Below are 18031 nucleotides of genomic sequence, written 5' to 3'. Positions count from 1 at the left end.
ACTTGGCTTGTATACCCTTGAGTTTAGAAGGCTGAGAAGGGATCTGATTATTAAAGGATTGGACACTCTGGAGGCAGGAAACATGTTTCCGCTGATGGGTGAGTGTCGAACCAGAGGACACAGCTTAAAAATACGGGGTAGATCATTTAGGACAGAGATGAGGAGAAACTTGTTCACCCAGAGAGTGGTGGCTGTGTGGGATGCTCTGCCCCAGAGGGCAGTGGAGGCCCAGTCTCTGGATTCATTTAAGAAAGAGTTGGATAGAGCTCTCAAAGATAGTGGAATCAAGGGTTATGGAGATAAGGCAGGAAGAGGATACTGATTAGGAATGATCAGCCATGATCATATTGAATGGTGGTGCAGGCTCGAAGGGCAGAATGGCGTACTCCTGCACCTATTGTCTATTGTGGGGACAGAGTCCTTGCGTATATTTAAGGCTGAGATTAAAAAAAAAAATCTTGATCGGTTGCGGAATTCAGGGTTTGATCAGCCATGATCATATTGAATGGTGGTGCAGGCTCGAAGGGCAGAATGGCGTACTCCTGCACCTATTGTCTATTGTGGGGACAGAGTCCTTGCGTATATTTAAGGCTGAGATTAAAAAAAAAAATCTTGATCGGTTGCGGAATTCAGGGTTGTGGCAAAAATACAGGAAATGTATATGAGGAATGTCAGATTCAGCCATGATTCAGTTGCATGATGGAGTGGGCTCAAGAAGCCAAATTGCTGTTACGTGTTCCTATTTCCTATGGACAGGAAGAACCCGATGTGCTAATGTATTACTTGAGGGCAATGTTTACTCTGAAGTAAGTTAATTATCTGAAAATCTGGAGTTATGGCCAGCAAGAGAGATGGAATATTGGGAATAAACAATACATTGAACAAATTTGGTGCTGCTATTTGAGTGAATCCTGATGTTTGGCTCGTGAATTGTCTGTCTTCCTGCATATTTTAATGTTTTTTTCAGAATACTCTGGCTTGAATCAAATCAGTGCTAATAATATATTAAAAAGGCAAAAGCTTTCAATTCTAGAAATCTGAAATTGAAAGAAAAATTTTATGAACAAATATTGTAAAAGAAAAAAAATGATGAGGATGATTTGGTAAGTTAAGCTTCACTGGAACAAAGGTAGAACATTTTAATAAGGTTGGAAGAAAATAAACCAAAACTATATGGACAGCTCACTAGCTCAGTGGGTAGCACGATGGCTCATGGGTAGCACTGCTCCCTCACAGTACAGGGACCTGAGTTCAATTTTACCTTCTGGCAACTAGCTGTGTCGAGTTTGAACATTCTCCCTGTGTCTGCATGGGTTTCCTTCGTGTGCTCTGGTTTCCTCCCACAGTCCAGTGATGGGCAGGTTAGGTGGATTAGCAGTGCTAAATTGCCCATAGTGTCCAGGAATGTTTAGGCTAGATAGATTAGTCATGGGAAATGCAGGGTTACAGGGATGGGATAGGGAGTGGGTCTGGGTGAGATGCTGTTCAGAGGGTTGGTGTGGACTCACTGGGTTAATGGCCTGCTTACATACTTTAGGGGTTCTATGATACATCAGTCACCAAGTAAGTTAATTGATTATGTGCTGCACAAGCTACCGTAATAGGGTACTGTTGACCTTAAGTTAAAAAAAAATTTAGATGTATATTGAAAGAGAAGGGAAGAAACAAAGGACAAAATTAATGGAAGAAATGAAATAAGGCATTTGTAACTAATATTGGGGACATATGAAATAAGTGTAAAGAATTAGCTATGGTTAAGAACTGCTTTGTAACAAAAATAATTGATGGATGATTAAATTAAGACAATGGTGAATCGAATATCTGCCTTGGAGGAACGTATCTTTTATGTCAGAGCAACAGAATAGACAGCTTGAAACGTGCAGAAGTCAAAATGGGCACCATACTAACTAATTCCAGTGAGTGAAAGACGTAATTTGTTGAAGAACAGCGCCATTTAATATCCAAAAAATGAATGCCCTTTTTAGCTAAACTTTAAATTTTTCAAAGATTTTATTTGACATGTTTTAGAAGGAATGCATTGTGAATGCATAGATATAAGTTTTAATAAGCTTTCTCATCAGCAAATCGGATACACTAAGAAGTCATGATGTAACTTTTTATTGTTGTTTGAAGAATTGACTTTATGTAAAAATGAGAGGAAGCCATAAATTTGAAGTTTTTTAAAACGAGAAAAATTATAAGCAAGCTAACAACCAAGGTTTATGTTCAGATCCTTACTACTATTACTGGCCTTGAATGAATGCAAAAAAATACTATTCCTTCATCTGCAAACTAGCCAAAAGTCAGAAGAAGGCCAGGTAATGAACTATTACAGAATATTCAGAACAAAGTATATCTTTTGAATAATAGAGCTAATTAGCAAATGAAATTAATAGAGAATGGTCATGAGAGACCATATCGTGTGGGTATTTTCGGAATTTATTTGAAATAGTACAGCTGTGTTTCCCCGAGTAGGGTCTTGCAATTATTAAGCAATGTCTTTAAATATTGCTGCACAACTAAAACATGAGGCATGATTTTGGCTACTTTTTGTAAATTTATTTAGCACAGTAAAAGTTCTTGTCTGTCACTTCTCACTAATGAATAACTGCCATTAAATATAATGGTTTTTAATGGTTTCAACTTTGATTCTGTTGTTTGACCTCTGAAGTCTGATACCATTCTAAAACACTAGTTTTCAGACTGGCTCGAAGTTAGAAGACAGAGGGTGGTGGTGTAGGGTTGCCTTTCAGACTGGAGGCCTGTGACCAGTGGTGTGCCACAAGGATCTGTGCTGGGTCCACAGCTTTTCGTCATTTATATAGATGATTGGATGTGAACCTAAGAGGTAAAGTTAGTAAGTTTGCAGATGACACCAAAATTGGAGGTGTAGTAGAAAGTGATAGTGGTTACCTCAGAGTACAATGGGATCTTGATCAGATGGGCCAATGGGCCAAGGAGTGACAGATGGAGTTTAATTTAGATAAATCTGAGGTGTTGCATTTTGGAAAGGCAAATCAAGGCAGGACTTATACACTTAATGGTAAGGTGCTGAGGAGTGTTGGTGAACAGAGAGAGACCTTGAAGTGCAGGTATGGAGTTCTTTGAAAGTGGAGTCACAAGTAAATAGGATAATGAAGAGGGTGTTTGATATGCTTTCCTATTGGTCAGAGTATTGAGTATAGGAATTGCGAAGTCATGTTGCAGCTGTTCAGGACATTGGTTCGGCCGTTTTTGGAATATTGTGTGCAATTCTGGTCTCCCTGCTGTAGGAAGGATGTTGTGAAACTTGGAAGGGTTCAGAGAAGGATGTTACCTCGTTTGGAGCCTTTAAGTAAAAGGGAGAAGCTGAATAGGCTTGGGCTGTTTTCCCTGAAGCATATGAGGCTGAGGAGTGACCTTTTATAGAGGTTTATAAAATCATGAGGGGCATGAATAGGATAAATAGACAAGGTCTTTTCCCTGTGGTGGGGGAGTCCAGAACTAGAGGGCGAAGGTTTAGGGTGAGAGGGGACAGATGTAAAAAGAATCTAAGGGGCAACTTTTTCATGCAAAGCATGGAGCATGTATGGAACAAGCTGCCAGAGGAAGTGGTGGAGGCTAGTACAATTACATTTAAAAGGCATCCAGATGGATATATGAAGAGGAAGGATTCAAAAGGATATTCGCCAAGTGCTGGCAAATGGGACTAGGTTAATTTAGGATATCTGGTCGGCACGGACAAGTTGGACCGAAGGGTCTGTTTCCATGCTGTACATTCCTATGACTGTATCTGTGTCTTGTAAACTTAAAATCTTCACAGCATCTTTTTTTTAAATTTAATACTTGCAAAGTAACAAATCATTAAACAAACTTTCCTCCTGTAGGGACACATTTTTGGGTTGAAATAAATAAGTATAAATGTTTTGAATGCATAGCAGACTATTAACCAAAATCTTACCAAAATATTTACTGCTTTTCCAGATACTCTAATCTCATACTGAATCTGTTCTCGCTAATGGTAGATGCCAACATTCCAGATATTGCTTTGGAACCTGACAAGACTGTGAAAAAGGTAATTTAAACATTGCTAAAAAGAGACAAGATGGTGAAGCTTTTTGTCTTGTACTCATTAGAATCAGAAAATAAACAAACTTGAGAAAAGGTAAGCCATTTTATATAGTGTGAGAAGAGGGTCTTGATTGCTTCACCCATCATTGTTGTGGTGAATTGTTAAGAGCAGTTAACTGTCAATCTTAATTAAGACCAGGCAATTAGATTCTGTCATTGTGTTGCATTGAGAATACAGTTGAGATTGGCTGTCCCTGTGATCCCTTACAAGTGCAATGTATGTACAAATTCCTTTTGCCTACATAAAACAGGGTCCTGTATATTTATATATGTAGCTTCCGGTACATGCAGATGTATCACACAATATGCCTGACTGGTGATGTTAAATTGGTTTCCAGTGTAACACTTAGCACAGTCCAGAAGATGTAATAACTGATTTCCAATATTAGAATCAGAGTGAATGGTGCACATACTTTACTGAGGCTTGGAACATCACTCTGTAGTTAAACACAATTGACATGTGCTTGCAGCAACTGATCATTGGGATGTGGTATTTGATATGGTCTGTCAGTCTTTGGGATATACAGCCTTCATACCTGGCATCATACTGTTGCTAAAATTCCTGTGTCACATTACTCTTTGTGTGCTAGGCAAAAAGTCTTTTGGCTTGGCAGCAGTATCCCGTTAGTGGAGGAAACCACTCATGGGTTTACTGCATAATAGCAGTATGAGACAGTTAACCTCACCTGGCGTTCAGATTTCTGAGACATATTCCCCTTCTAGGGTTATCTGAAGTAAACTGGGTACTGTTCAGAGCTAAAAGTGGAGGATAGAGGCCTTTTTCATGAGTTTTTGTGATATGAGTGATGATTTGATCAAGATATCTGGAGTCTCACAAGGTAGTTTCAACATATTCTATCACAGCATCAAGATTATATGATGAACTTGGGCTCTATTCACAAGAATGCTGATAAGATTGATCTTATCCCATGGGTGTTTAGGGATTTCAGCATGTATATTGGGGAGGCAATAGCTGAGTGGTATTATCATTAGACTGTTAATCCAGAGACTTTGGTAATGTTCTGGGGGCCTGGGTTTAAATCTCACCATGGCAGAGAGTAAAATTTAAATTCAATAAGTATCTGGAATTAAGAGTCTAATAATGACCACAAATCCATGGTCAATTGTTAGGAAAACCATTCACTAATGTCCTTCAGGGAAGGAAACTGCCATCCTTACCTGGTCAGGCCTACAGTGACATCAGACCTGTAGTAAGGTGGTGGACTCTTAACTGCCCTCTGACCTGATTAGGGATGGGCAATAAATTCTGGATTAACTAGCGACACCCTCATCCCATGAATGAATTAATAATTAATAAAAAGGATATTGACTAGTAAATGTAAGCTTTTGATAGATAGCTAAGAACCCATTGACAGATTCTCAGCTAATAACATTGAGGAAACATAACTCTTTGCTCCATTTCAAGTGATAAGTCTAAATGCAGGATGGTGTTTATTAAGTCGCTTAAAGAAGTTCTTAGCAGCTGATGATTCGTATATTGCAAATGTGACAAATCCAAAGTTTACAAGGGTAGGAGGTTTATGGCCTTTCTAGCAAAGGTGCTGTTCTCATGTTAACCAACACAGATGTTAGCAAGGCTGAGCCCAGTGGAGATCCCATGGCAGTGCTTCCCATTTAGACTTGCATGGTATCATTTAAACTGAACTCAGCAACACAAGTTTTTAATGAGTTAAATTAACACTGATTCAGACCATGATGGCACATCTGGATTGCTTTGATGTAGTGATTTGTACTTGAAACCTTTGTTCAGCACAGTAGGCATTTTCTTGATGTAATCACATTTGTTGAGAATGATTGCTCCAGTCTGTCTTGTCAGGTTTACCTGTATGTATATGATTGTTTGCCTTGAGACTGTACAGGGACAGATGAAAATCTTTCAGGTCATGTGTAACCTTGAAGCAAGTCACTTAATTTCCTTACCACTGCCTAATTGTTTTAGGAAACTTTCACAATCTTAATTTTACATTATACAATTATTCTAATATCGTAACTAAAATCTAATTCTTTTGGATTCAAATCAATAATGGTGTTTATCAGTATTTATGACCTTTTTAACTGAGATTGATTTGAAATCTTAAAATACAATTCCTTTGAATTCTATTTTAATATTCATTTTACATATCGGAAAGTATACAGGCAGGTCCTGTTGCCAACCCTATCTATGCCAACCAACAAACACCAAGCTACACAAATGGTATTTACCTGAACTTGGTATATATCCTGCTATGTCCTGACATTTTAAGTGCTCATCAAGACGATTCTTAAATGTTGGAAATGTGTTGCTGGAAAAGCGCAGCAGGTCAGGCAGCATCCAGGGAACAGGAGAATCGACGTTTCGGGCATAAGCCCTTCCTCATTCCTGAAGAAGGGCTTATGCCCGAAATGTCGATTCTCCTGTTCCCTGGATGCTGCCTGACCTGCTGCGCTTTTCCAGCAACACATTTCCAGCTCTGATCTCCAGCATCTGCAGACCTCACTTTCTCCTCAAAGATTCTTAAATGTTGCAAGAGTACCTGCCTCCACTACCCTCTCAGGCAGCTCATTCCACATTTCGATCACCCTTTGGGTAAAACGTTTTTTTCTCTAATCTCCTCCTCCAAACCACTTAGTCTTCACCGTAAACTTTCACCCTCTGGTCTTAGACACATCTGCATTAAGGAAGCCATTGTCATGATCTACTCTGCCTATTCCTCTCAATTTTGTATACCTCAATCATTTCCCACCCACCCTGCCCAAGCCTATCCAATCTCTCCTTATAACTTGGACAACATCACAGACGACATCTTGGCGAATTTCCAGTGCACTCTCTCAGTGCAGTTACATCCTTCCTGACAGTGTGGCAACCAGGTCTGCATGCAATATTCCATCTGGACACGAGCCAATGTTTTATAAAGTTGTATCAGGACTTCCTTGTTTGAATATGCCTGGCTAATGAAGGCAAGCATCCTATATTCCACCTTCATCACCCTGTCTATCTATGTTAAACACCTCCAGGTCCCTTTGTCCCTCAGTACACCCTAGGGATCTACCATTCATTGTGTATATGCTTCTCTTATCAGACATCCCAAAATGCACCAATTCTCACTATCGGCATTAAATTCCATCTACCATTGCTCTGCCCAGTTTACCAACTGTAGCCTGAGATAATCCTCCTCACTACCAACAGCACCACTAATCTGCAAGCTTATTAATTATACCTTTTACGTTGACATCCCCAAGTTGTTGATGTAAGTTGTCTCTGTGCCACATCATTTATTACATCCGCTGCACCCGATGTGGCCTCCTCTATATTGGGGAGACAGGCCGCATACTTGCGGAACGTTTCAGAGAACACCGGACTAACCAACCCAACCACCCCGTGGCTCAACACTTCAACTCCCCCTCCCACTCCACCAAGGACATGCAGGTCCTTGGACTCCTCCATCGCCAGACCATAGCAACACGACGGTTGGAGGAAGAATGCCTCATCTTCCACCTAGGAACCCTCCAACCACAAGGGATGAACTCGGATTTCTCCAGTTTCCTCATTTCCCCTCCCCCCACCTTGTCTCAGTCAAATCCCTCGAACTCAGCACCGCCTTCCTAACCTGCAATCTTCTTCCTGACCTCTCCGTCCCCACCCCCACTCCGGCCTATCACCCTCACCTTGACCTCCCTCCACCTATCGCATTCCCAACGCCCCTCCCCCAAGTCCCTCCTCCCTAACTTTTATCTTAGCCTGCTGGACACACTTTCCTCATTCCTGAAGAAGGGCATATGCCCGAAACGTCGATTCTCCTGCTCCTTGGATGCTGCCTGACCTGCTGCGCTTTTCCAGCAACACATTTTCAGCTCTACACTGTAGGTCACAAGCTTCCAATCATAAAACCATCAGCTGCTTTTGCCTCATATTTGTAAGTCAATTTTGGAACCAGTTTACCAACTTGGATCCCACCTGTATGGACTAGCCCTTATCAAAGCCTTACTGAAGTCGAGGTTGGAATGGAACCTGGCACTGAGCCACCATGCCACCTGTATGGGGCGTTAACAAAGTTGAAATCCCTTACAACTCTAACCCTGTTTCTCTCGCACCGTTGTGTGATTTACATATCTACTCCTCTGTCCCCAGTGACGTTTGGGAGGCCTGTAGTATAATCCAAACAAGGTAATCACCCCTTTTTAATTTCTGAGCTCTACCCAGGTGGCCTAATTTGAAGCCCCTTCTAGGATGTCTCTCTTATTACTGCAGTGATGGTTTCCTTTATCGATAATGCAATGCTGGCCTCTCTTACTCCTTCCCTATCACTTCTAAAGCTTCTATACCCTGGAATGTTGAGCTGCTAGGCCAGCTTTTCCTTCAACCATGTCTCAGTGATTGCAACAATACCATATTCCCATGTGCTGATTATGCTCTTAGTTATTCCACTTTACCAGTCAAGCTTCTTGCATTAAAATAGTTGCAGTTTGGTTTTCTGGACTGCTGCTATGACGATGTCTTCTCCACCGACTTCAGTATCTGATTGGATCCTGCTCCTGATTTACATCTACTGTGTACCTGCCAAATCAGTTTAAACCTCCCTATCAGGAGAGGAGGACCTCTCAGCATGAATATTGGACTCCTTCCCATTTAGATACAACCTGTCCAGCATGTATAGGTCCCAACTACCCCAGATGTTGTTCAAATGATCCAAAACTGTAAAGCCTTCCCACCTTTCCCTTTATCCATGCGTTCATCTAATGTATCTTCCTATCCCTGTACTCCGTGCATGGCTCTAGATGTAACATGGAGATTACAGCTTTAGTCTTCCTCTCTTATCTGTTACCTGACTCTCTCAATTCCTGTTGCAGGACCTTATTTCTTTTTTTTAAACCATGTTATTGATACCAAAAGGAAATACGAAGGATGTTGTGAAACTTGAAAGGGTTCAGAAAAGATTTATATGGATGTTGCCAGGGTTGGTGGTTTTGATCTAATAGGGAGAGGTTGAATAGGCTTGGGCTGTTTTCCCTGGAGTGTCAGAGACTGAGGGGTGACCTGATAGAGGTTTATAAAATCATGAGGGACATAGATAGGTAAATAGACAAAGTCTTTTCCCTGGGGTGGGGGAGTCTGGAACGAGAGGGCATAGGTTTAGAGTGACGGGGAAAGATATAAAAAGGACTTATGGGGAGCTTCTTCACAAAGAGGCTGGTGCATGTATGGAATGAGCTGCCAGAGGAAGTGATGGAGGCTGGTACAATTACAGCCTTTAAAAGACATCTGGATGTGTATATGAATGAGAAGGGTTTAGAGGGATATGGTCCAACTGCTGGCAAATGGGACTAAATTAGGTTAGGATATCTGATCGGCATGGATGATTTGGACCGAAGGATCTGTTTCTGTGCTGTGCATCTCTATGACTGCTGTCTGTTCACATATGCACCCCCCCAAAAAAAACACTTCAGAACGTCTTGCAGCAACCCAGACATCCCTGACCCTGGCAGCAGGGAAGCAACATACCATTCAAGAGGCTTGTTTGCTGCCATAGAACCGCCTGTCAGTTCCCCTTACAATTGAATCCCCCATCACTAAAGCCCTCCCAGTCTTTCTCCTCCCTGTTGTGCAGCAGTGCCAATTGTGGCACCACAAACTTGGATGTTGCTGCTTCCCTCAGTGACCAATACTCTCCCCAAGCAACAACAACAACAACAACCCCCCCACCCCACAGAGCATTCCTGCGCAACCTGCCCGTGTTTGCTAGTCTTCCAGCTGGTCACCCAACACCTTTCTGCCTGTGTAGGCCTTACTTGTAGTATAACCAGCTCACTAAGCATGTTATCCATGATGTTCTCAGCCTCATGGTGTTCTACAGTGAGTCCATCTGCAGATTCAGCTGCTGCATGTGGTCCATCAGGAGTTGCAGCTGAATGCACTTCCTGCAAATGTGGTCACCATGGATACTTAACATGTCCCTGATGTTCCCACATAGTGCAGGAGGAGCATACCACAGGGCTGAGCTTTCCTGCCATCGTAAACTGCATCAACTGCAAACAATAAACTCGGAACCAATCACTCAACCTTGCCCACTACTCATCAAATCGGATTTCCTTTTCACTCACGCATAATGACTCTCCCCATCTAATAAACAAGAAACGACAAAAAAGGACTTTACACTCTTGTCTGTCTCCTTTACTTTTCTCTCAGTGCTTAAATCTGCCCTGATATCATTACAGGAGGTCCAGCTCTGAATTCACTGAAGGCTCGATCCGCTCTGACTGAGTTCGATCCGATCCTCTCCCGCTCTGACTGATCTTGTTGCCGCTGCACTGAGCTCGATCCGCTCCGACTGAGCTCGATCCACTCCGACTGTTCTCTGTCACTCATATTCTAATAGTGGCACAGTGGCTCAGTGGTTAGCACTGCTGCCTCACAACACCAGGGTCCCAGGTTCGATTCCAGCCTCTGGCGACTGTCTGTGTGGAGTTTGCACATTCTTCCCGTGTCTGCGTGGGTTTCCTCCAGGTGCTCCGGTTTCCTCCCACAGTCCAAAGATGTGTAGGTTAGGTGAACTGGCCATGCTAAATTGTCCATAGTGCTAGGTGCATTAGTCAGAGGGAAATGGGTCTGGGTGGGTTACTCTTCGGAGGGTCGGTATGGACTGGTTGGGCCAAAGAGCCTGTTTCCACACTGTGGGGAATCTTAAAAAAAGGATCACGAGACAAGGGGAGCTTTTCTGGGTGTTTGGTTTAATTAACAAAAGGATTCAGTGTCGTAACAATTGACCATTCATAGAAATGGCTGAGGATGCTTTCCTGGAACATTTCAGTGATATCCTTTAGGTTAGAACATAGAAGAATACAGCGCAGTACAGGCCCTTTGGCCCTCGATGTTGCGCCGATCCAAGCCCACCTAACCTATACTAACCCACTATCCTCCATATACCTATCCAATGCCCGCTTAAATGCCCATAAAGAGGGAGAGTCCACCACTGCTGCTGGCAGGGCATTCCATGAACTTACGACTCGCTGAGTGAAGAACCTACCCCTAACTTCAGTCCTATATCTACCCCCCCTTAATTTAAAGCTATGCCCCCTTGTAATACCCGACTCCATACGCGGGAAAAGGTTCACACTGTCAACCCTATCTAACCCCCTAATCATCTTATACACCTCAATCAAGTCACCCCTAAACCTTCTTTTCTCCAATGAAAACAGCCCCAAGTGCCTCAGCCTTTCCTCATACGATCTTCCTACCATACCAGGCAACATCCTGGTAAACCTCCTCTGCACCCGTTCCAGTGCCTCCACATCCTTCCTATAATATGACGACCAAAACTGCACACAATACTCCAGAGTCTTATACAACTGCAACATGACCACAGTACTGGCAGGGCATTCGATGAACTTACGACTCGCTGAGTGAAGAACCTACCCGTAACTTCAGTCCTATATCTACCCCCCCTTCGTTTAAAGCTATGCCCCCTTGTAATACCCGCCTCAATACGCGGGAAAAGGTTCATACTGTTGACCCTATCTAACCCCCTAATCATCTTGTACACCTCAATCAAGTCACCCGTAAACCTTCTTTTCTCTAGTGAAAACAGCCCCAAGTGCCTCAGTCTTTCCTCATACGATTTTTCTTCCATACCAGGCAACATCCTGGTAAACCTCCTCTGCACCCGTTCCAGTGCCTCCACATCCTTCCTATAGTATGGCGACCAAAACTGCACACAATATTCCAGATGCGGTCGTACCAGAGTCTTATACAACTGCATCATGACCTCCGGACTCCGGAACTCAATTCCTCTACCGATAAAAGCCAGTACGCCATATGCCTTCCTCACCGCACTATTTACCTGGGTGGCAACTTTCAGAGATCTGTGTACATGGACACCAAGATCCCTCTGCTCATCCACACTACCAAGTATCCGACCATTAGCCCCGTACCCCATCTTTTTGTTATTCTTCCCAAAGTGAATCACCTCACACTTAGCTACATTGAATTCCATTTGCCACCTTTCTGCCCAGCTCTGCAGCTTCTCTATATCTTGCTGTAACCTGCCACATCCTTCCTCACTGTCAATAACTCCTCCGACTTTCGTATCATCCGCAAACTTGCTTACCCAACCTTCTAACCCCTCTTCCAGGTCATTTATAAAAATGACAAACAGCAATGGTCCCAAAACAGATCCTTGCGGAACACCGCTAGTGACGGCACTCCATGAAGAAACTTTGCCATCAACTACTACCCTCTGTCTTCTTCCATATAGCCAATTCCTAATCCAAACCTCCAACTCACCCTCAATGCCATATCTCCGTATTTTCTGCAGTCGCCTACCATGGGGAACCTTATCAAACGCCTTACTAAAATCCATATATACCACATCTACCGCTTTCCCTTCATCAACCTCCTTCGTCACCTTTTCAAAGAATTCAATAAGGTTTGTGAGGCACGACTTGCCCTTCACAAAACCATGCTGACTATCCTTGATCACATTATTCCTATCTAGATGTGCATAAATCCTATCCCTTACAATTCTCTCTAAGACTTTGCCCACAACAGAAGTGAGACTCACCGGCCTATAGTTACTAGGGCTATCCCTACTCCCCTTTTTGAACAAGGGGACCACATTTGCTATCCTCCAGTCTTCTGGGACTACTCCTGTAGACAAAGAGGACATAAAAATTAAGGCCAATGGCTCTGCAATCTCCTCCCTTGCTTCCCAGAGAATCCTAGGATAAATGCCATCAGGCCCAGGGGACTTATCTATTTTCACCTTTTCCAGGATTTCCAACACCTCTTCTCTACATACCTCAAAGCCATCCATTCTACTTATTTGTGCCTCAGTATTCTCACCGCCAACAATGCCCTGTTCCTGAGTGAATACTGAAGAAAAGTATTCATTCAGTGTCTCCCCAATCTCTTCCGCCTCCACACGCAACTTCCCACTACTATCCTTGACTGGACCTATTCCTACCCTAGTCATTCTTTTATTCCTATCATACCTATAGAAAGCCTTAGGGTTTTCCCTAATCCTACCGACTTAGGACCTTTCATGTCCCCTCCTTGCTGCTCTTAGCTCTCTCTTCAGGTCCTTCCTGGCTACCCTATAACTCTCAATCGCCCCAATTGAACCTTCACGTCTCATCTTGAGATAGGCCGCCCTCTTCCATTTAACAAGGGATTCCAATTCCTTATTAAACCACGGCTCCCTCGCACGACCCTTTCCTCCCTGCCTGACAGGTACATAATTATCAAGGACACTCAATAGTTGCTCCTTGAACAAGCTCCACATATCATTTACACTCTTGCCTTGGAGTCTACTTTTCCAAGCCACACATCCTAAGTCATTCCTCACCGCATCATAATTTCCCTGACCCCAGCTATAACTCTTGCCCTGTAGTACACACTTATCCCTCTCCATCATCACGAGAAAAATCACCGAATTATGGTCACTATCCCCAAAGTGCTCACCTACCTCTAATTCTAACACCTGGCCTGGTTGTGGTGATCTAGGTTTTCGACAGTCTTGTCTATATTCTATGTCAGCATTAACTAAACGAACTGGAGTAACCTTTCTGTTTGAACCACTGCCTCCCAGTCAACCACCAGACCTCACAATTGTTGGTGCTTCTTTGATCCTAGCTTAAACCGTTTGATAGTTGGACATCAAAGGTGGCTCCTATTGTTACTCCTGAATTATTTCTGAATTAAGGCTACAAATGAGGTTGGAACCTGTACTTAAATGTTTGAGTGGGCTGAATTTGGCAGTATTGATGACAACTTTTGTAAATGATTGAAAGGGTGGTAAATGATTCTGGCTAGCTTGTTTTTACGGTCAGGATAAATGCTAAATAATATTTTATTACATTGGGTACTGTCCTAGTTGCATTGGAGCACTTTAGATCAGAGGTTGCCAGATCTGGCATACAGGTCTTTAGTGCTACAATGAGATTTTGGTAGAGCCTTTGACTTTTGCAGTGTTCATATACCCAAATGTTGCTTAACAACATGTGGAATAATGCACCAAGTTATCTTGATACTGACAGGTGTCTATCGATTCATTGGTATTCATTTACTTACTGTCACGTGTATTGCAAATACAGTGGAACGTGTTGTTTGGTGTCACCGCTGTCTGGTGCCGTCTTAAAACACAGATTTTAGCAAGATACAGGATATAACACCAAAAAATAAAGCAAAAGAGTTCATCACCTTTCCTCCTTGTTATGCCTCACAACAATCATCGCCTTCAGTGTCTTTATGAGCTTTTCCAACTTGCCATGGGATCGCCTCCACTTTGCGGCCACCATATGTGCACAGCCACTGTTATCGCAGCTGACTCACTGCCGGTCCCCTATCACCATTGCGACTGAAGCCGCCTTCCTCCTCCAAGCCCCACTGATGCTATTTTGAAGAACCTCAGGAAGAGGCCAAGATGATCATCCACTTGACAGTTTTGGTCACTGTGTATAAATGGGTGCTGGATACCAACATTGTTGAGGACAAAAGATTCCATATTCAACTTGAAATGATTTTTGTTTTGTTTAAATTGTGTAACATTTTATGCTTAAGTGCTTGTACAAGTGAAGGTGACCTTCATGTTGTTCATAGTGAGAAATTCTGATTAAACTCTGTTTATGTGGTAGGACAGATGTAAGAGTTAATCACTGTACCAGGATACTTTGATTAGTCTAGTACAGACATCTGGCATGTTAAAATTTTTAAGCAGTGAATTAGATGAGCTGAATGAAAAATGGAATACCAGAAGTGCTAGTATGGTAATGAAGTGTAGACAATGAATCAAAATTTTGATTTTTTTTTTGGTCAGCATAACTGGGATAAAAGGAAAACCTGTAACATACAATGTTTGTAGGTGTAAAGTGTATATAAAAGATTCAAAGATGCTTTTTTGAAACCATACGTAATTTTAGATTACAGAATAAAACTTTTAAAAAAGCACTATCGCTTTTCAACTGTGGCCTTCTCTTTAGGATGCTTAAAGTGAAAAGCATGCTACCTGGTTATGTTAGGGCAAAAGGAAGTTTTTAAGAGCTAATTTTTGATTCTATCCGAGGTGTTCCTCGGAACATTCTATTCTGGCTGAGATCGATTATTTTGCATGTCATTGCCCTTAATGCTCATGTATACCGCTTTAGGGTCTACTTGCAGACACAAGTAAAGATTGAAAAGTGAACTTCCCCATGCTATAAGCAAACTTTAAAAGGCAAACTCTTACGTAGAGTTTTATAAATTAAATATTTTCTTGTATGTGAGATAACATCATTGTTCAATTCATTCAACTGTGAAATATCAAAGCTTTCTAGCACTAATAGAAGGTGACTATAGTAGACTACGTCTCATTGGCATCATAATAATTGTTTGTGCAACCATTAAGTCTTTTTAAAATATCTTTATTTATAATTTTTGTGCCTTGTTAATCATTAGCAGTGTTAGTTGTTGGAAAAAAGTAATAGCTATTTTTTTTATCTTGCTAATGAACAATTTTCCAGTGTTACAGTAGTGCAATTATTTGATGTTTCAGAGAAAACACAACCCTAGTAGTAACTGGAGTTCTTCATTCCCCCAAATAAAGAGTACTAGACATCTTTGTATTTAAATTATCCTAATCTGCAGTTAGGAAAACTATAAGTTTAAAAATTATTGATACAAGTTGTGAATTTGTTTGTATATTTATTTAAATGTGCTTATCCTTCGTACAGGTGCAGGACAAGTTCCGCCTTGATCTTTCTGATGAAGAAGCAGTTCATTACATGCAGAGTTTGATCGATGAAAGTGTCGGTGCCTTGTTTGCTGCTGTCGTGGAACAGATACACAAATTTGCTCAGGTTGGTAGAAAATAAAATTTGCATTTTTTTTTACTTAAAGTTTTTAACTCTTAATGTAGTTAGCAAAAACTTCATTCAAGCTAATCTAGGAACATGTAAAAAATTGTCAATTATCAGACTTCCCATTCTTCCATCTTTAAGGTAATGTTTTTGTGAACTTGCTATTTTGAAATCTCATCTTATAAATTCACAGAAATTGGTCTGTTTCTGGCATCTGAAATGTTTCAATGTCAACTCATTTAGTTTTTTTGCAGTTGCAGCTATGTATTGACTTTAATCCAGATTCTCATCATTTTCCATATCACTTTTGACATATTTCAAGTAAAACACAGTCTCGATATTAGTGTATACAGTGAGCACAGCTGTGCAATAAGGAATAATTTACAACATTTTCAGATTTTACTATAGCTATAAGAAAGGTGATTATAAATCAGCAAACAGGTTGCGAATTTCTAGATGATATAGCATTCAACTCTTCCTTTTCTTTTTAGTACTGGAGAAGATAAATACTGTGTTTCTGGAGAGGCTCAACATGCCATGACCAGTGAATAAGAATCTTATCAGTTGCGAGATGTGAGGGTTACTGCACAAGAGCAAATTAAACTGCAGTTCCTTTCATAAATGATTCAACGCTAAGGAAACATTATGCACTATGATTTGGACAGCAAAATAATTGAGTATATATCCACTGTGCTAATCTTTTCAGTGGTCAGTAGTGAGAGGACTGAACCAAGTGTTTAGTGACATCCCAGGGAAAACTGCAGCAAAGTTATTTTCTTACAGAGTTCTGGTGGATTACTTCAAGTGACCAGTGGTGTATATTGTAACAAATTTATTCTTTGCAACTTCTGTCATTTAATTCTAGGGGAAAATAACACAAAACATTTTTTTTTGCATTCAAGCTGTCACCATTAAAACGTTTGAACAATGTTGAAACCATTGAATGCTGTTATTGTCTAAAGTATCATCTTTCAACTTTGGGGCAAACTGTTTTACACAATACGTTAATCTCTTGGAAAATTCACAGTTAAAGCTTTTTTTTTGTTTTTGGACAAAATTGCATTATAGAAGTTTTTTTTATAAATAATTTCAACAGTGCTGTATATAAAGTAATAAATGACATAAAATTTGTTAATTTGTGTGGTCCTTTTTGCTATTCAGATGTTATCTAATGGCTAGGTAAGATATGGATGATCGCTGTGGATGTTGGAAGCTCCTCATCCAATCTTTAGAACGTTTTTAAGTATTCCCCCAGTAATATGCCGTGACTGGTCACCCTCCGCATGCTTCATCAAATCCATTACGCATCATATGCTCAGATGTGGAACTGATTACTGATGATCAATGTTTATGGCACTGGAAGTTTTCAATGTCTCAAGTACCTATGCACTAATGTAAGACCTGGATATGGCCAAGTTTGGACTAATAGTGAGAAGTGCCAAAACAACTGCAAGGCAACAACAATCGCCAACAAGTCAGGGTCTAACCACCACCATTTGAAATTCAATAGCGATGCCAGCATTGAATTCCTTGCCAATATTCTGAGTGAATGTTGACAAAGAACTTAACTGGTCCAATCTTGTGAATACTGTAGCCAATAAAGCATGTCAGATTGGTATTTTGCAACAAGTGACTGATTTGACCCCTCTCCACTGCCTGCAACAAGTCTAAATCTCAATTAATGAAACTACAATAACACTGAAAATTTGACCGAGTCATAGAGATGTACAGCACGGAAACAGACCCTTCAGTCCAACTCGTCCATACCTACCAGATGTCCCAACCCAATCTAGTCCCATCTGCTAGCACCGGCCCATATCCCTCCAAACCCTTCCAATTCATATACCAATCCAGGTGCCTTTTAAATGTTGCAATTGTATCAGCCTCCACCACTTCCTCTGGCAGCTCATTCCATACACGTACCACCCTCTGAATGAAAAAGTTGCCCCTTATATCTTTTCCCTCTCACTCTAAACCTATGCTCTCTAGTTCTAGACCCCCCCCCACCCCAGGGAAAAGACTTTGTCTATTTATCCTATCCATGCCCCTCATGATTTTATAAAACTCTATAAGGTCACCCCTCAGCCTCAGACGC

General features: G+C 41.4%; 1 protein-coding gene across 1 annotated transcript in view; it reads left to right on the top strand.

Moving 5' to 3' along the window:
* The window catches only part of pik3c3 (phosphatidylinositol 3-kinase, catalytic subunit type 3), a 122156-nt gene extending 105090 nt beyond the window's left edge, over window positions 1-17066 (top strand). Inside the window, exons 23-25 of the mRNA XM_043686708.1 lie at window positions 3964-4054; window positions 15811-15936; window positions 16428-17066. Of these exons, the coding sequence (XP_043542643.1) occupies window positions 3964-4054; window positions 15811-15936; window positions 16428-16442 (232 nt within the window). The 3' untranslated portion in view covers window positions 16443-17066. The remainder of the gene's footprint in view (window positions 1-3963; window positions 4055-15810; window positions 15937-16427) is intronic.
* The last annotated feature ends 965 nt before the right edge of the window (window positions 17067-18031 follow it).

The sequence above is a fragment of the Chiloscyllium plagiosum genome, chromosome 1, assembly GCF_004010195.1.
Source record: "Chiloscyllium plagiosum isolate BGI_BamShark_2017 chromosome 1, ASM401019v2, whole genome shotgun sequence".
NCBI lineage: Eukaryota > Metazoa > Chordata > Chondrichthyes > Orectolobiformes > Hemiscylliidae > Chiloscyllium > Chiloscyllium plagiosum.
The sequence above is the reverse complement of the archived record's forward strand: the minus strand, read 5'-3'. Positions and strand labels throughout refer to the sequence as shown.